The 19,220-nt window shown below is 42.4% G+C and overlaps 2 protein-coding genes across 9 annotated transcripts; both read right to left on the bottom strand.

Moving 5' to 3' along the window:
• Window positions 1-82: 82 nt before the first annotated feature.
• LOC137871918 (retinitis pigmentosa 1-like 1 protein) lies at window positions 83-9,912 on the bottom strand. 8 transcript variants are annotated; one of them, XM_068710002.1, is made up of 12 exons: window positions 9,663-9,912; window positions 8,213-8,295; window positions 7,501-7,781; window positions 6,394-7,005; window positions 5,672-5,914; window positions 4,916-5,281; window positions 4,396-4,463; window positions 4,055-4,161; window positions 3,810-3,953; window positions 3,065-3,196; window positions 2,184-2,453; window positions 83-1,702 (listed from the first exon to the last, which is right to left on the bottom strand). In XM_068710002.1, the coding sequence occupies exons 3-12, from the start codon at window positions 7,647-7,649 to the stop codon at window positions 1,490-1,492; spliced, it is 2,304 nt and encodes a 767-aa protein (XP_068566103.1). In that variant the 5' UTR covers window positions 7,650-7,781; window positions 8,213-8,295; window positions 9,663-9,912; the 3' UTR covers window positions 83-1,489. The 8 variants fall into 8 exon arrangements, with proteins under 8 accessions (XP_068566103.1, XP_068566101.1, XP_068566102.1 ...); XM_068710000.1 differs by lacking the exon at window positions 9,663-9,912 and adding an exon at window positions 8,433-8,553; XM_068710001.1 differs by lacking the exon at window positions 9,663-9,912 and adding an exon at window positions 8,433-8,553 and having other exon boundaries at window positions 7,501-7,778.
• Window positions 9,913-10,511: 599 nt separating this feature from the next.
• otulina (OTU deubiquitinase with linear linkage specificity a) lies at window positions 10,512-11,971 on the bottom strand. Its single transcript, XM_068710007.1, has 3 exons — window positions 11,795-11,971; window positions 11,573-11,694; window positions 10,512-11,096 (listed from the first exon to the last, which is right to left on the bottom strand). Exons 1-3 carry the CDS (start codon window positions 11,903-11,905, stop codon window positions 10,661-10,663), a joined length of 669 nt encoding a protein of 222 aa, XP_068566108.1. The 5' UTR covers window positions 11,906-11,971; the 3' UTR covers window positions 10,512-10,660.
• Window positions 11,972-19,220: the final 7,249 nt, after the last annotated feature.

Genomic DNA, 19,220 nt, shown 5'->3' with positions numbered 1-19,220 from the left:
AAACGAGTTTACCTCGGTCACACCGGTCTGTAAACTGGAATTGAGTGTAGAGCTGCTGAAATACAATAAGACACCAATCGCATTTAGAGCTTAGGAAAATCCATTGTATTGAACCATGTTTCACAGAGAAGAGTCTATGAGACTTAGTGCGACACGTTCTGTAGCATTCAGTTCAGATTCATGTGAATAGTTCTCATAATAATTAATAAAAGCTATAACAAGCTGGTACAAATCAAAGAGGGGAAAAAAAAAAAAAGACTTACAAAAATTGTACTTTCATTTTATCCAAAAAATCTGACAGAACATTCCTGCAAATGCCATAATCAATGTTTTACTGTTAACAGATCACCTTCGGGTTAGGGCAAGAAAACGGACAATTTTCGCCGATAACCAACATTCATTCTTATTGTGCATTATTTCTAAGGCAACATGGAGGACCAAGCGAGCGTCTACTACTGAACCCAGTGGCTGGTGGTTGGAACTGTTGCCAGTATTTGCAGCAAGATTGGCACATTTTTGCCTTCAGAACAGCTTGGTTAAAAGGCAACATGTTACACATTTAGTTGGACGGACGGACACACACACACACACACACACACACACACACACACACACACACACACACACACACACACACACACACACACACACACACACACACACACACACACACACACACACACACACACACACACACACACACACACCTTCAAGTCCTCCGGTCAGGTGTTAAACCTCATAAAATCAGACCTTCACTAACTAATTCACTCGTTTCACTTAATTTATAAACGTACTTTTTCCACATGTGAAAAAAAAATAATATATATAAATACACAAATCAAAGTTCCCAAATTCCAGTGTAAACACCAACCATCTAATCATGTTGGCGCGGTCGGCAGCTCCATTGTGTTTCAATCAGGATTTTACAGAGAAAAATAGAAAACAAGAAAAACATTTTGGGTTTGTTTTTTTTTCCCCACCTGAAAGTCAAAAGGACACCTAACTAATGTGGACTTAACTGAGACGATGCTGCAGTATGGGATGCACATATATGTACATGTACCCAAATACAGTACAGTGTGCACAGAAGTGTGTAAACCACATCTTGTACAGGGTCTTAAATCAGCATATATCGTTTTTAAAGGAATAGAGCAACACTTTGGGAAATACTGCTTTGCTTTCTTGCAGTGAGTTAGATATGAAGATCGATACCACTCTGTCTGTACGCTAAATGTGAAGCTACAGCAAGCAGCCGGTTGGCTAACCGCTAAGAGCTAGGCTAGCCGTTTCCCCCCGTTTGCAGTCTTTGTGCTAAGCTAAGCTAACCAGCTGCTGGCTGCAGCTTCACATTTAAACAGACAAACAAATTGGTATTAATCTTCTCGTCAAACTCTCAGCAAGGAAGCAAATTTCCCAACATTCCTTCGACTGGTGTACATGACTTCACCTGGATTGACCTGAGGAGTGCTTTGTTTGTATGGCAGGAGACTCAGCTGGAGCTCAGCGGCTTGTGGAGCTCCTCTGCAGCTTCTACAACCGGCACGTTGTAGTGGCGGTCGTCCTCCGTGACGAGGGACACGGACGGCCAGTCGTCCTTGTGGTCGTCCGGGTAGTACGTGACAAACTCCTCCGTGTCAGCCTTGTACAGTCTGTAAACTTGGATGGTGCACTGCAAGGCGTAGCCCAGCAGGAACATCTCCACCTGCACAAAGCAGGGAGATAATAGCATGGTTACAATGCACAATGTTTAGTCAACTGCTCAAGCACATGGTATTTACGGGTAGGGCTTCTTTATGGAAAGCTTTAATCAAAAAGCTGAAAGTACAAATTAAATCACTCAGCAGCTTTTCCCTCCTTAAGCCCCCCCCCCCCCCCAGGGGCTACGGCTCGAAAACAGCAAAAACAACACAAGCTCCAACATGTTCTACAGTTAACGACTCGATTATGAAACCGTCACACGCCCACATCTCATTGCGTCCGACACAAGAAGTTGTTGTTGCATCACTGGATTCAAAAAGGAGAAGACAATCCTAGCAGCTCGTTCCTCCTAAGTGTTGTTTACCATGAAACGCTTAACGTAAATGCCCTCTACCTGCCAGGAAACCGCTGCATGCAGCCAGTAAAACATCCCTTTAAATGCATGTTCAAGCCTGTCTGCGGTTGCCAGGTTGGGTTTCTCCTACCTGCTCCAGCCCGGCGCTGAGGCCCACGCGGCTGAGGTGGTTGGAGAAGAAGGAGCGCGGGCAGTCGGATGAGTCCCGAGCGAACAGCAGCCAGCAGAAGAGCGGGACGTCGCCGCCTCCCATCATGCAGCCGTGCAGCTCCACCGCTCGGCCCAGCATCAGCAGCTTCAGCGCCTCCAGCAGGCCCAGCTCCTCCTCTCCTCCATGGAACGTTCGCTCGCACAGCTGCTGACGCTCCGCAGCAGAGGAGCAGTCCACCGCCGCCTGCCACTGGAAACACATCAATGAAGTTAATCAGCTATATTGACGAGCGTTTAATCATTGAAGCCATTCATCGAGTATAGATGCCACACATTTGCTGCAGTTTTGCTTTCACTGTTAACAGTTATTGTGAAACTGGGATTTACTTAAAGACTGAAGGACATAAACATTAGTGCACAGAAATATTTGTGGAAGCAGGACAGACCAGAAAAACAGTCTATTATGAGTGTGACTGTAAGGAATCTATAACATCCTGCACGAAACCAGCACACAGTTACCTCTCATAAAGCAAGAGGTCTGACATTTAAACACCAGAATTCCTCACAAGCTACCAGTGGCCGGCTATAAATCCTGCATGGGGCCCTCATATGGTTATAGTAAAAGAGGCACTGTGGTTTTAACAGCTTCTTTTAAAAAGGTCCACCTATCCCTCCAAATCCTTTCGGGCATTACGAGGCAGTGTGTTTGACACTACCTCCCTTTAACATGTGGAAGCACTCACATCCAGAAGCTCTGTGGATGGATGTCAAGACCCTCAGTGTCCTCTGGTTTACACGCGATGCGTCTTTAGAATACTTTCTCACAGGGTGCATGTTTCCGAGTGGATTAGCAGCCGGTACCTTATTTCGGAGAAGCTCCATGTAGCCTTTCAGCTGCAGGGTGGCGTCTCCCGTCCCTTCTCCCTGCAGGCATTCTCCAGGAAATGTCCACTGACTGAACACACCTTCCTGGGCCTCGAGCTGCTTCAACAGCTGTAATTAAAATGCCACGATGAGATTTCAGCTGTGTCTACCGAGCGCTGAAGAAGAACATTCAAACAAATATGACAAAAAGATGATTCCTAGCATAAATGCATTTCACCATCAGGTGTGTATTCACGGATCTCTCTTACAGGACTCTTGTTTAAGTTATTATTATTATTATTATTATTATTATTATTATTATTATTATTATTATTATTATTATTATAACTAGAAACATTGAAAAGTCAAACAGAGACAGCGTTTGACTAGCTAGCTGACGTTAGCTGAACTAGCTGGTTACAGCTAATGAAAACAAATGAGAAGCATGATTTTGATTTGACATTACTGGTTATGGTGGTACATTTTTTTTTTAAAGAAAGTCAATATAATAATAAAAAAAATAAAATAAAACAAATAAATATATATATATATATATATATATATATATATATATATATATAATAATACAATCAAAATATAATAAAATATATATAATAAAATATATAATAATAAAATGAAAAAAATTAATATATATATCTATAAATAAATAAAAATATATAGAAATATATAAAATAAAAATAATAAAATATAAAAAAGCGATAAGCGGGTGTTTGGTATTTACCATGTTGACGTCCTGCTCCTGCAGCCATGCGGGCAGCTGGGTGCTGTGGGAGAGCAGCTGGAACAGGGTGGCTCTGAGGGCACAGTAGTTATCCCCCCTCACCCTCCTCACGCTGCCAAACCTCTGGGACATCTCTCTGTAGCCCTGCAGCAGCACACCGGGACAGCGAGTCTCTTTAAGCCATTCACATTAGAAACAAACGGCTAAATGTGAAACACTTCGTCCCAGCAGCTACCAGCACCCACCTTTCTAATGAGAGCACTTTTGGCGGTGTTTCCTTTCCACTCTCTCTCACTGTAAGACAGAACCTCCACCACTGGACCCAGACTGCACCGGTCCTCCACCTTCAACACTGAGAGAGAGGAAATGATGAGCAAAACAAAAACAGGACTATCGTCTATTATTTAGATGACAAACATAACAGCGTTGTGTGAAATCTCTGATGCAACCGACACGCAAGACTCTTCTTCTGCACTCGGACTCAAATGTTCTGCACACGGATTGAAACAAAAATGTGTACAGTCTTACATCTTATATAGGTAAAAAAATAAAAGTGGTGTGTATATATTTTAGTTGATGTGCTGACCTGTCGCTTCTGGTTTATCGTGTTGTGACGCTGACAGCTCCTCAGCTCCTCTGTAAAGGTCTTCTTCACTAAAAAGGTAAAAACAATAATTAATGCATAACGTTGGTCAATATTCTCTTAATGTCAACAACGCTTATGAAACGACCAAAGCCAACAATGAACTGATCCCACTAACCATCAAGTACTTGTGTGTATACAAAGCCTGACATGTCATATTCCTCTGTGTACACACACACACCCACACACACACACACACCCACCCACACCCACACCCACACCCACCTACCTACACGCACCTGCTGTAAGTACTCACTAGCGCACCACATTGGTATTAATTCGCAGCTGAAAATAGTCCCAAAGGAATGCACTATTTATTTATTTACTCCTGTTAACTAATGAGTGCCACGTCTTTTAAACTCCTAACTGAAAACTATTTATTAATCTTCCGAATCATGACCATAGACATCACAATATTGACATCATTTGGTGTTTTTCGCTCTATAAGCTGATCAGTACAAACCTGTCCTCTGCTGGTTTGTACGCAGGTTCTTCTGCTGAAGAACCCGTGTCTTCTTCAGCAGAGTCTTCCTCCTTTCCGACGGGCTTCTCACCAGCGGTTACATCCGGGCACGCGCTCACTGCTGGCTGCTCCTCTTTTCCAGTTACGTCCTGAACCTCAGCATCTTCTCCAGTCTCTGCCTCCATCTCCTCCTTAATCTCCTCCTCCTCCCCCTTAATCTCCTCCTCCTCCACTCTGGGAACATCTTCTTCTTTGTCCTGCCCTTTCACCATCATTTCCTCTTCAATTTCCTGTTCGGTGTTCTCCAAGGAAGTGACCTCCTTTGAACGCTCAACATCTGGCTCTGCATCCTGATCAGACTTTGAGCTGGAGAGAGAGAGAGAGAGAGAGAGAGAGAGAGAGAGAGAGAGAGAGAGAGAGAGAGAGAGAGAGAGAGAGAGAGAGAGAGAGAGAATACATCTTTAGTACTTCTACTGTTTTAACTCAAAACGATACTATTTATGTCTTAAACTCGTTAAGAAAGTATTGACATTTAGTTATATAACAACAGAATATAAGAAGGTATGAAGAACACACACAGACAATCGTCTAACTATAAAGCAATGAATCTCTGCCTGACATTCAATACTAATGAAGTGTGTTGTGAGGACCTGATGTGAGCAGCATGTTCACTGCTACAGCAACACTCTGTGGTGTGTATACGCCCCCTAGTGGTCACAGCATGGCTCTCAAACAACACAGCTGGTGTTCACTTACTGTAAACCAGCGTCTTGTTGTGATGTCGCTGAACCCGTTGACCTCTCGCTGGCGTCTGCTGGCGCTGTGGCCTCCGGCTCCCCGACACGGTTGGCGGAGTCGCGTTCCTCGCCGCCGCGGTGGTCGAGTCCCGTGGGCTCCGATCCAGGAGGAGACCCGCAGACCTCGTGGCTTTGTGGGACGTCAGGATCGCCCTCCACGCACAGCGAAGGACAGCCATCGCTTGAGTCCTCCGTCACAGCACTAGAATGACAGAAGTCTATTCATTACTACGGGCTTTTAAAAAGAACCACAATATACATCAATACAACATCCTCCTAGTATAAACATACACCAGCTTATCTCTTGAGGAATGAAAACTCTCACTCCAGGTCGTCTGGTTCGAGATGAGACCAGTCCAGCAGAAGAAGAATGATTCCTTCTCCGATTCGTTTTATCTGAACTAAAGAGGCACTAACGTTTGTCCAGTAGAAACCTTTTTCTGCTTTCCGATCCTTTAATCGTGCAGCCAACACTTCATATTTAACTTGCTATTAAATTGCCATATCTGAAACCACTTTAGACATTAAACACTGTAAAATATGAAAACACAAACTGAAGGACAAATATGAATTAATATGGACGTATTGCTCAGCCTGAATGTCACACATTCCAGTTCAAAGTCAAACGTTTTTCTTTAACAGAAACAGAAACTTCTCAGTTCTTCCCGTCATGTGACTCACCAGCTCGGAGACTCTTTGTTCTGCAGACCGGACGACGTCTGACCAGCTGCTGCAGAGGGCTGAGGGTTTGGCACAGATATCACTTCATTGTTCTGAGAAGCCTCCCCCGACGGCTCAGCCTCAGTGTTCTCAGTCGTGACTTTGGATTCTTCTTCTTCTTCTTCAGGAGTATTGTCCACTGTAATGTGCTCTCTTGTTGCGTTTGTCTCAGCAGGGCTTTCAGGGCAAACTGCCTCTGCTGTTGGTGAGCTGCTGTCAGGGATGTTGTCCTCCTCTGAGGCTGGATTTTCTTTTTCCGTCACCGCATTTGTTGCAGCAACAACCTCCCAATCAGCCGCGGCGTGTTCCTTCTGCAGAGAGTTCAAAGTGCATTGTGGGAGTTCAGCTTGTCCGTCGTCTGCAGGGCGGTCCGTCGTATCTTCGTCTTGTACTCCGACGGAGTTTTCTGTGAGTTCAGACGCTTTGTTGGGAGAAGGCACTGCCGTGTGCGTGACCTCCTTCTGCAAGGGTCCGTTCTCCCGAGTGTTATTGGGCTCCGTCTCCACAACCTCGGGACTCTGCTTCACCCGCGCAGCCGGTTCCACCCTTATATCGGCCTCATCGGGCAGTTTTCTACATGATGGAACACAGAGAGGATGAGCGATGTCACACTGTACAACAAAAACGTCCTTCAAACTCAGCAGCAGCAGCTTTGATATTCTAAGTAACCGAGAGTAGATACGAGATCACGGGAAACATTTTACTGAAAGATTGTTGCTCTAATGTAGGTGGGGAGGAAGTGGGAAATGTATAATCAAAACAGTCATGTTTCCGTACCAACCACTAATGTGAAATGACAAAAAATACCACCAAAAAACCCTTAAAGACCTCTGGAAGTCCCCGAGTCCTATTCTCAGCACTCCTTGTGTCCTATATTTGATCACAGAACCCCCCTACGTAAAGGGGGAAAACCTAAATGTTTATTATTTTGTACCAATTTTGTTTTTTACTCACCGCTGTATTAGTTTGCTATTAGTTATTCATCCCCTGAAGTTTGCAGCCATGTCACCAGATCATGTAGTGACCATAAGAAGTGATAATGTACAATAGTGAAGCTGCAGATCTCACCTGATGTCATCGTCTCCTCCGGGGCCACAGGTGCCCCCCACAATGGTTTCCCCCACGGGCACCGTGGCCTTCGAGTCATCCTTCAGCAAAACACTTCTCTCCTCCGCACTCCCACAGGGACTCTCAGGGGGACAGCAAGTGTTCCCCATCTGCTCGCTCCCTCTGCTTGGGGGGGAGGTCAGACAAGTTACAGTCTCAAAAAACAACCCCGCAAGCGACCCGATGAGGCGCTGAAGCCACGAAGACTTCAGGGGTCCATGATGAGGAGAGCCAAGCCGCTGCTAGAGCCAAGAAAAAACCACGTTTGTGATAACTAAACCATCAACATCCCTGAGAAGAGTCTCCTCACTGCGTGATAGAACAGGTGTTACAATCAATTATGTCACCCAGTGTTTAGCTGGAGCCCATTGCTATTAATCAAATACAGTATTATGGCAGATGTGCTATGTAGTCACATGTATTTGGTTCACATCTGTCAAATGGTCTAACCTAAACCCTAAACTAATAAAACGTAACACACTGTTTATTTTTGGAGGGTGTTCACAGCAGACTTTGGTGCAATACCTGCTACGTTCTCACAATATACATGTGAAGTAACATTAGCTTAAATCATAGCTACACCCCATTGTTTAATGTCAACACATGGAAGTAACAACAATGACAGTGAACACAACCGTCACTCCCATCTTAACAACGACACAAACAAACGTACCTCGATCGAGTTTATTTAGAGGCGAACTCCGCAAGTTCGAAATCGCGTATGTAGCTCCGATTCCCTGTTTCACTTTCGGTTAGCTGAAAAAAACACAAGCTTAAGTTAGCTATAGCCAGCTAGCTGAGGTATAAACTTAAAAATATATACAAACACGCGCTACTAAAATACTAAAATACTGATCGTCGTTCGTGAGAATCGCTGCTGCCACGCCGGTTACCTTCTGTAGTCGTTGAGCCGTTACCGTTTAACGCGCTACATTTCGTAAATAACGGGTATTTACTGCGTTTTAAGCGGAACATCTGTCGCTACGGACCCCTAGCATAGCGGAGCAGCAGGTCACGGCTCGGTCCGAGCGCGTGACGTCATACTCATGTGCGCCAAAAATGGGTTTTGATGCGTTCAGGTGCCGCTCGGAAACTTCACGACTTCATGTTAAACCTAGTGGGGTTTTTTCTTGTTTGTTTGTTGACATAAATCAAAACATTATTGCGGAAACAGTTCAGTGGATTGATGAAAAAGTTAATTGACAACAATGTTGATAATACAAAATAAACCAACAATGTAAATGTTTAAAAGGAAATAGACATGGACGGGTTTTTTGTCCTGTTTTGTTATATTTATGTTATATTTGGTGATAAAATGCTTTACGGTGTGTGTACAGTACAATAACGACTGAGAACCAATTAAATACATAATACAGAAATATTTACTTGGAAACCTCTCAAATGGCTTCAAAATGAAAAAAATACCTCCTTAATAATAATAATAATAATGAAAATAATCCTCTTTAATTATTATAAAATGCCCCTTCGATAAGAATAAATGTGTATAAAAAGGAAAATATACCAATAAGCAAAGAAAAACACAAGTAGAAACTCTTGCACGTATATCACTGACACCTGTCCTAATGCAGCAGGTAACAAAGTGGAAATGTGTTCTTTAATATTTACCCAAACTAGGATTCAGACTGCTCAAAATCACCCACAACCAGACCAGCAAGAGACAGCAAAGAAGTCTGGAACGAGCCTGTAGACCTGAGCCTGTAGACCTGAGCCTAGTCTACTAGAATGAGGTCTGCATTAACCCTGCACAGCAACAGGTGATGTGAATTAACCTCCAATCAACTCAGAAGAACTGTGGCATGCAGCTAAAATGAATTGGTCGAAAAGTAAAAGGAAAGCAAGTATGAAATAATGAGGTGCTGCCACATAATATCGAGGGGAGAATGGTGGCCAAGTTCTGAGAAAAGAAGCAAGCAAATACATAAATTGACAGCTTATTCCCGAGTATCCACATTTCACTCCAGCTGTCTCTGCAGCACTCGTGACAGCTGAGACTTGAATCCCTTCACAGAGACACTTTATATTACTGTTACCTGTTGTTTCTACTGTAAATATCTAAAGCTTACGAGACGAACACAAAACGAACTTTTATAAATCAAACTCACCGCGCGTTGCCGTGAACTCCTGAAGGAAACATGTTCGCTTTCTCGCATGTCTGCGCGGCGAACAGAGAATCCGAAAACAGAGTAAATCCTCTATGAAGTCAACAGAAGCCAGACTTTACCAAAGCAAAGCCGCACCATGACTCCGTTCACACACCTCCGTGCAGTGGAAGCCGAACGTGTTGTCCATGCAGGTGTATGCTCAGAACTTCCCGAACACGATCCATTTCGGCCCCAAAAAATCCTTAAAACACTTCCGCAACTACAGGTGTAGTCTTTACGCACCTGCGCTGCGAGTCCGCGCATGAGACGACAGTGGACGTGTTTTAATACACTGTTCGTTCCAATACCTACAGTATAGGTACTATGGTACCATAACGTATAGTATCACAGAGACGGATTTAATGTTCCAATCAGTACAGAGCATGTCAATAATACCCGGATGTTCTACAACAGTTTGAGACTCTAAAACAAAAGCTGCGTTTATAATCTCATACTTTTTAGTGTTGTACATAATGCAGCGGCCCTTAATAAGTATGAACTGTTGCATTCAATTGGGACAGACTTCCTCTTAACATGCCTGGACTCTCTGGAGTATTAAATAGTCTGGTAGTCAGTGGGTTTGCTTGTTAAATTCTGCCAACCTGATCTGATAATATCACATATTTACACATCTACCTTGTGGCTTTATGACAATGTTTTTTTTGTATATTAATTTAAAAGGACATGTTTAGCAAAGGGCTGACACATTTCCTAGATATTAGGACAAATGAATGGAAGTTCTACATTACAAAAATATATCAAACTATAAATAATGTGAACATTTGTTGTTGTGAGAACAGGAATGCAGTGGATGATAGCAAGTCCATTTTTATTTTCAAACATTCTTCTTCCATTTATACAAATTATGAATGCTGAATTCTATTTTACATTATGTACATCAAAAGCACGTCATTGCTGTGTGTAAATAGCTCACAGTGAAACCTGTTTTGTGTCATAGTTCATGTGCTCATCAGAGTACTGTCCGCTGTGGTTCTGATCTTCAGCTCCTGTATGTGACCGATCAGCTCCTGTGGCAGTTCCAGCTCTGACACCAGATCCAAGCAGCGCTCCAGGAGGAGGTTCAGGCTCTCACCTGAGCCGGCGGAGCAGTCGGTGGACCCGGAACGGAGCTTTTGCTGGTCCATCTTTTCACCCTTCTTGCAGCAGTCCATTCCTTCACATCCCTCTCCTCCGCAGCCCGACTCCGCCTGCTGCACCTCCAGATCCTCCAGGCTCTCAGAGACGGAGCTCACGCTGGGAGGAGGATTCTCCAGAGCCACCCGGATGCCCTCCACGATTGCGTCTTCGTGCTGCGACACTCGCCATAGGAGGTCGGTCACGGAGGCCGGGGGGGGCCTTTCCGGACGCTGGATCTGGCACCAGCACCATATAGCGCTGTGACACACAGGGACACAAAGAGGCAACAGTGTGGACACAGTGAGACAATGGAACAGAGAAGTGACTGGGACAGAACATCAGCTGGACACAAAAGATTGCCTTGTTGTTGAAATGTGCTTTACAAATAAACTTGCCTTGCCTTCAACAACTATTTGTCTGTCTCTAGTGCCAAAAGCAGCACTCAATTAAACATGTTTCTTATGTGAGTATATCAATATTATGATGTGGGATGTTTAAATATAGTTTCCTGAACTTACTGCACTGTTCTAGCTGAATCTGGATCAATATTAAACCACAACACTTCTATTTATGGACCTATAAGTGTCCACAGAGGATTGAAACTGAATTTGGGGGAAACACACATCACGTCTCTAACTTCTATTATCATATAGTGATTCCACAGTTTCATCCACTCCTCGCCCTCTACCTGTATCTGAACATACGTCACATTTAAGGGATACATGATGGATTACCTCACAATTCCTTTGAGCCGCCCCACCGCTGCGGTCTGAGCGGCTCCTTCCCTGAAGCCGAGGTTAAACCCGGCCTGAAGAGAGGCCTCCTCCCCGGCTTCAACTCCGTCTACGTACCCGTCCTGTCCACAGCACCGGTCGGGGAGGAAAGCATCACGTTAACACGCTGAACTTAACTCAACGCCTCCGGTACATGAACTAATAACGCGACACTGTCTCTACCTTGACCCGCTTCTTCATGTTGGACGTCCACTCTTTGCTCTGCAGCGTGAGGTCGTCCGCGTTCTCGTCGAAGACATCTTCGCTGTAGGAAACAGTTTTAACCCAAGACATCGTGAGATTAATGTAAAAACCTTCATATACCAGAGCAGCAGAGCAGCCGACAGACGGGTTTGTTGCCTCAGCAGCAACTTCTGGCTGACTACGTCATCATCCTGCGACTGAAAAGAGAAAATCCACCTTAAAACGGAATTTGGTAACACGAAATAAAAAAATATTGAAAGTTAATATTTGTTTTAAACTGCATAAAAAAGAGAAAATCTATTGAAAATGTATGAAAGCCCCACTTATGTTTATTGCTTTTTTTAATGAATTTCGCCTAAAACTTTAAAATTTGACATTTAACCGCTAGCTGGTGCAGTTGTACAGATTCAAAGAGTTTAAATGTAATAACGTTTAATTTAAATAGATTATTTATTATTTTGTTTTGTTTCGCACTTTAATTTATGTATTCTTTAATTGTTATTGTCTCATTATATATATTACATTGTTTTAATATTGTGTTATTCTATTGATACTGTGTAATATTGTTGTTCACTTAAGGAGGAAACAAGTTAACACAAGTGTTTGAAGTGAAACTTTATGATGACATTCATGAATTGATCTCGTTGAAGCGTGACAACATTCATTTAAATATCAGACTCAGGTAGAAACAAACATACACCTTATTATTAACCTATTGCATTACATGCTTTTATTTAAGTGTCTGCTTTATGATTACACAACTTAAATATGTAAATGAGGTGTTTGTGTAACAGGCTTGCAGAGCCGTTTCATTTTAGGGTGTACTTTTCCTTCTTCTGTGGTGAAACCGTGGTGCACACTGCCATCTACCGACCTCACGTATCAGATAATAGTGCGTTGTAATCCTGCAGGGGGCGCTAGTGCCTCGATGTAAAACTGGTCTCCACAGAACACTGAGAGGACTTAAACACACGAAACATCCTCAAACAGAAGACAGTGAAACTATTCAACCACTGAACATAGATGATACTCCTGATTATGTCTCCTGATCTCTTTCATATCCGTCTTTATCATCCTAGAAGCATTGTGACTGTTTTATATTGTCTGTTGCTGCTTTTCATAAAATAAAGACACAAACAATGAATACAGCAAAACGCACATTATATTCTATCTCTTAAAATGCAAATTGTTTTCTGTAGCAAAATTGCTAAAGTCACAAAGTTTAAATAAGCTAAAAAATGAATCATTGCTGTTGAAAACATTGAAACCATGTTTAGGGTATGCAGGTGTTTTCTTTATGTTTTAGATACATTGTAGGATTAAATTTGGGCTCTGACAATTCCCCTAAAATGTCCAAAATTAATAATCTGAAAAAAACACCAGAATGTGTCAAAGATTATCAAAAGGATGTTTTTCTTATTTCATTAAAAGTTGAAAATTTGCACCTGAAACATTGATGTGCATTTAATCAATTCAAAACATAAATTCATTTTAGGCTGTTGTTCTTCATGACTCATGAGTAGGTCGTATTAAACTCAATGTTTCTGTGGAATAAAACATTACAATAAAAAGGAGACAGTTTTGCATATTGATTAGGAAGACATATCTGTGTTTATGGTTCCACATGAGGAAAATAATGCATGGACACTGATGTTTATGTTTCTGTATACATCAGCTGATCAGCAAAACATGTGATTCAACATTACTGACAAATAAATGCATCTTATATGTTCTGGTCAGACACATGTTGTTAGGGTGTTAAAAACCACGTCTGCTGTTGTTTTCTTCTTCTTCTTCTTCTTCTTCTTCTTCTTCTTCTTCTTCTATGAAACACGTAGTGCAGCTCCGGCTGTTCAAATCACTGTCCAGTGCATCTTCACAGCTTCCTGTTTAAGTTTTCAATCCGTCATGACAAACACATTATTCGCTCATCAATAATGTATCTCACCTCCCCGTTTTCTTCCCTCATTGTTGAGTAGAGAGATGTTTTATTTTCAGATTTCCTCATTCTTTATGCTTTGTGGAGAACACAAGAGAGGGCGGACACGTCCCTTTTAGCTGGAAGACATCTGCAGCCGCCGGACAACAATGGCCCTGAGAATACTCCGAGGCCACGGCGGAGTTGTCTCCTGCTCTGGAGATGGAGGCCTCATTCACGGCAGCCCCCCCCCCCCCCCCCCCACTCGCTCAAAGAGTCAAAACAACAAAAACCGGGGCAATCACCTGACACATTTCCATCCAATTTCCACTGCAGAATGTGTTCATTTTCAGGCTAATGGCATGTCATTTTGCTGGAGCCTTTGGTCAAGAATTAATCCTGGAATCAAAACAGATTTTCCGGGGAGCAATCTTCCATCAAGTATTGATTTTTTTACACTCACGGAGCCTGTAGTCCCTAATTTAACCTGACAGCCAGCAGCACAATGGACTGGGAGCACCTTGGCATCTCACAGAGGGAGCTCTCCTCCTCCTCCTCCTCCTCCTCCTCTTCTCCATGAAGTGAAAGAGAGATTGAGAAGGAGAAAAAAAAAATAAGGCCTCCCTGATGTATAAAAACAAAGAGCATTGCTTACAGAAACCACAGAGATAAAGCTTCCGTCTCTCTGTTTTACCTCTAATTATGTTTTCTAGTGCGGTGCAACTTGGCCAGGTGAGGCTGAGAGGGAGAGGGGGGAGAGTGTTCTGGGGCCATCAGCTATCATTATGTGCCTGTTGACATCTCCCTGTCTTTGAGTGATTCTCATCTGTGATTTCCCCCGGCCATTTTCTACAGATGCACGAAGAGGGGTTTCATCATGGCCCCATAAAAAGGGCCCAAAGTGTCCATACAGAGCCTCGCTAATAAGAAAGCAAAGATGTGTCCGACCATGTCACTCCTCTCTCATCCATATCCGCTCTCTCCACGCCTTCAGATATGCAATCATTCTCTTTCTCCCCCCCCCCCCCCCCTCTCTCTCTTGTGCTTTTCTCCGTGTGCTGTAAGTATACTATACCGTACGTATAGAGGTCAGCGGGATGAGAGGATGATGGAGGGCAGGGCCGGCTATTTTCCTCCAGCTCTTAAAGCTGCGATGACCCATGAGCAGGCGAGTTGCACTTTGCCAAAGGGTTTTCCATGCGCCGCTTACAAACTACCTGTCGAGAGGGGGAAACAATTTCAGTTTTCATCCGCCGCCTTTTAACTCATAATCGTCCATTTTCAGGCAAAATGTGGTGTGATGCTTCTGTTGGATGTTTTAGATTAAGTAGTTCATTATTCATACGACGGACCTCTGAGTGCAGACGTCACTCACGGTCATGTTGCTTCTTTTTCTGCAGTATTTTGCAGGTTTACTTTAACTAAACACCATAGATGACTGATTCACAACCTCTGCTGCTTGTGACCCCTCACATACAGAATACCCACTCGGCAGAGTAAATAAGCACCGAAGTGGAAAGAAACGCAGTGAGAACAGAAGGGTGGTAATGCTTTAGCCTGTTTAAGTTGATTAAGATATAGACACAATAATGTAAAGTTAGTTTGGGAAGATGTGCCAACAATGCGTATTGTTAACAGAAAAGAAAGGACGTTAAGTTGTGTCCTGATCTTCAAAGGCTGTGTCAAATATAACCAATGAGGGCCGCAGTATATTTGCCTACTTGCAGGTATATCCAGCTTTTATATGCATGGCTGTAGAACAGAATTAACATTTACAGATGAATTAACAATTGACTGAATCCATTCAATATGAACAATAAAAGATATAGGTGTAGCCCTGGCCCTGTATGTTGAGGACTGGGGTGGAGAAGAAGAGGAATTATGTGTTTTATACAAAAGCATTATTCATATCATGTTGGTCTTCACCTCCTTTACCTGCCGATCTCCTCTGAATCCTTTTCAATCCGTCTCCAAATACAGAATTCAGTGGCTTTCAGCAAAGATGTGGTTTGTATTCGACATTTCATAAAACGTAATGTAATTATTTAAAATAGTTAACACCCATTCTGGTACCCAGACTAAGGTTGAGGTTGAGCACAAAGTGAGGATTTAAAAGATGTATTATTGATTAAAGTTTCTCTTTGAGGACTCAACTCATTTATATTTTCAAAACTGATGGAGGAAATCATAAAGATGCTCTTTAAAGTGACGAGTCGTAGAAAACACACACGAACAAAATGTTTTTAATGCTCAAGGCCAACACAGAGAGAGACATATTCTCTTTTACAGAGCAGAGCCACACACACTGCTGCTGTTAAATGATTACGAAAGGATTCAGTGACATTCACTCAGTGGTGGGTTTGATCGTTTTCTTCATGTCCTTGTGCTTCTTACCGTTCGCTCACTCAATTCAAAAGAAACACGTTCAGCATGGATGTGGACTTTTAAATAAAGTGTTTTTAACTTTAAATTCAGCTGCATAGAAATGTAGAACAAAGACCAGCAGTGGAGGAAATAATCAAAGTATTTACTCTGAGTAAAAGTAGCAAGTGTACAAATACTCCATTAAAAGTAAAAGTCCTGCATTGGAAATGTTACTTAAAGTACTATCAACAAGATATACTTTATGCATCTAAAGTGTCCAATACAAAAACGATACTTAACTACCTACATGTCTACTTACCTGTCTGTCTACCTGTCTGTCTACCTACAGTCTTCCACAGGCTGCTATCTCGACAGCTGTGAGTACTAACAGCAGCCATGTTTGCTGTTTACATTCATAATGATTATCTTGGGGGAGTGGCTTAGGAGGGAGGCCTGAGTTGATTGGCATTGATTGGTCAGTGTTGCCAACTTGGTGACTTTCTCGCTGCTAGTTACTCTCATTGTAACAGTTGGCAACACTGATTTTATTTTTTCAAAGTCTGGCTTACATTTGTTCTAACGCACGATTACTCATCCATCCTCATTTTGATCCCCAACAGTAGCTTTAATTTGATTAATCAGTTTACCAAATATAAGAAGAAAACAAATCTAAATCTGCAACAACTATCAAATAAATGCAGCATAATATTTGCCTCTTAATACTTTAAGTAAAGTACCTCAAAGTTATACTGAACAAGTACAGAGCTTGAGAACATGTGTTCCAGCCCTGGTGTAGACTGCAGTGTGTGCAGCAGGCAGGTGGGAAGCAGCTGTGCAACAGCAGCATGTCTCACCTGTGTGTTTGAAAAAAAAGATGCGTGCACAGAAACACTAAGCAGAGTTTAAGGCGGTAGGAAAACACAGACATCACAGTCCAAAGACATGCATTCAAAAAACTGGGCTGCTCGAAAGTTAAATGGAGTATATGCCGATGCAATCAGCTGCTCAAGTCAGACAGGTGTCTCTGTAAAGACCCGGGCTATTAACTCCTCTACCTGCAAACACCTCACAGCGTGTCATCGCTAATAACGCTGAAAACCCCCAAACATAAACACAGGAACATCAGTGAAAGCAAAAGGGATCATATGCATGGCCAGCCCCGATTGCATGTGAGGATTGGTAATTGCACCCCCAGAGGCATCTGGGTGTGCAGAGCAGCAAAGTGGGGAGACGCCTGAGCAGCTTGGGCTTCACAGTCAGTGTACCAACATCTCAACCTTGAGCAAGAAGTGAAAACAAGAAGGCGGAGGAGCGGGAGGGCGAGGGATACGCCGACAGTTCATTTACCCAGAACATCAGCCCACCGCGCACTGTCTGAAAGATAAGGAAAGGGAATGCTTCATGCCTGATGGAAAACAAAGGCAGCAATTTAAAACCATCTGCATCCAACACATGCACTCTCTCCCTCCACCTCTCTGTTTCTGTGTCCTGACTGATATTGAAACATAATCCATTTGGAGCGCCGACATGTCAGACTCTTCCTGTCCGGCCTCCCTCTCCCCCGATCGGGACCATTTCTGCTGGTTGCAGGCTGAACAGGAATGTTTCATTGCAACAAGTCAGACTGCAGTCTTCCCTTTGATTCTGTTAAGAAAGAATATATATTTTTATATATATATATATATATATATATATATATATATATATATATATATATATATATAAATATATATGTGTAGAAAGAGAGAGAAGGAGGGACACAAAGACTTTAAATCCTTCTAAAGGAGACCTCAGCTGTCCTTTTAGGTTCAGAAAATAACAACAAACCACAAGCTTCAGGGGTCAAAACTCTTCTACTGGATAACTGTCTTTCCCTGAAACATCACACACAACAAAGTGGATCCACAATGTGGATCCTCAAACATCCGTCTGCTGCTCTCTGATCTCTGCCAAGTTAAGAAAAGGAGAAGTAAATGTAGTTTTGATGGTGACGATGCATTTGGCCCTTTACATCCCGACACATCCACTAATTACACTCTATTGCTTTACTTAAAATCAAACTTTATGTAGTGAATACGGTGCTTTATTTTCTATTTAACTCATTATTAATGCCACACATTTCTAAGTAGCATTCTGAGTCTGTTTAACAATTGGATTGTGGTGAATTCATCTCTCCCACAATTGAGCACAACACAAAATAAGACACGGTTGTGTTGACAATAAAGGCCCCAGTTTGTAGTGAGGCCTCCAACTTTTAGTACCTTTTATTTCAAACATTCATAACCCAGACTTTTCACCAAGTCACTGAGCACATGAGGAGTGAGGAGTGAGGAGTCATCTGAAGTTAAAATGTGAACATGTTCTGACCTGGCAGCGGTGGGATCCGGTCCTACGTTGTGAGACTGTGAAGATCTCTGAGACAAACTGATGATTCCAGGCTTAATAAATAAAATGGAAACATGGATTTTAAGATGTAGATTTGGATTATTTAGTGGAAATCCTTTTGATCAAAACTATTTCAGGCAACAAGACATCCTGACAGTGTTTGAGTTGAGTGTGTCACTAGGTCCTCTGATAAGATGATAATTGAATGCCAGCCATTATTTGTATTTATTTATTATTTTAATTAAAACATTTTATTAGAGGCCGTATGTCAGGGACTGTTCTATTGTCTTAAAAATGTAAAATAAAAACAAAGAGAGATGATAATATGGTTCATATGTGATCAATACTAAGATGTTTGTTTAATAAAGTGGCTTCTTTTTATGCAGGTACAGCTATGAAGAGGCTTTAGGAATGGGATACTTTCTCTTTTTAAACATGAAGTCGTTATATCTCAGATGTTATAAAACCTAAAAACTTGTGCACAAAGAGAAACTTTCTGCACATCTGATCAGCTTCACATCCACAAACGATCGATGCAAAGCTTAAACCTCGACGTTGACTCCTCTAATTCTGCACCAGGGTCCCTTTAAACTGAGCTGCTACCTTCAGAGAGCAGAAAGTAAACTTTTACCGGCTGCAGAACACAAACAGTTTGAGAGAACAGATGTGGGTCAGGAGCTGCATCTGCACAATTACATTGTTAATGGGAAAGACAATAAAAATGGCGCGCATTGGAAA

This window comes from Cebidichthys violaceus, unplaced genomic scaffold (assembly GCF_023349555.1).
Source record: "Cebidichthys violaceus isolate CVI_PGR_0920_01 unplaced genomic scaffold, fCebVio1.0.p SCAF_15, whole genome shotgun sequence".
Taxonomy (NCBI): domain Eukaryota; kingdom Metazoa; phylum Chordata; class Actinopteri; order Perciformes; family Stichaeidae; genus Cebidichthys; species Cebidichthys violaceus.
This window is presented reverse-complemented; position numbering and strand designations above follow the sequence as displayed.

Bases quoted from the DNA above. Each gene is read 5' to 3' on its own strand.
- LOC137871918 (XM_068709997.1), bottom strand. From the start codon at position 9,710: ATGCGAGAAAGCGAACATGTTTCCTTCAGGAGTTCACGGCAACGCGCG. The intron at 5,282-5,671 runs GTAAGTGAACAC...CTCTCTCTCCAG, and splicing joins CAACAAGACGCTGGTTTACA to CTCAAAGTCTGATCAGGATG. The intron at 4,162-4,395 runs GTCAGCACATCA...CCTCTCTCTCAG, and splicing joins CGATAAACCAGAAGCGACAG to TGTTGAAGGTGGAGGACCGG.
- otulina (XM_068710007.1), bottom strand. From the start codon at position 11,905: ATGTCTTGGGTTAAAACTGTTTCCTACAGCGAAGATGTCTTCGACGAG. The intron at 11,695-11,794 runs GTAGAGACAGTG...TGCTGTGGACAG, and splicing joins ACATGAAGAAGCGGGTCAAG to GACGGGTACGTAGACGGAGT. The intron at 11,097-11,572 runs GTAATCCATCAT...TGTGTGTCACAG, and splicing joins CGGCTCAAAGGAATTGTGAG to CGCTATATGGTGCTGGTGCC.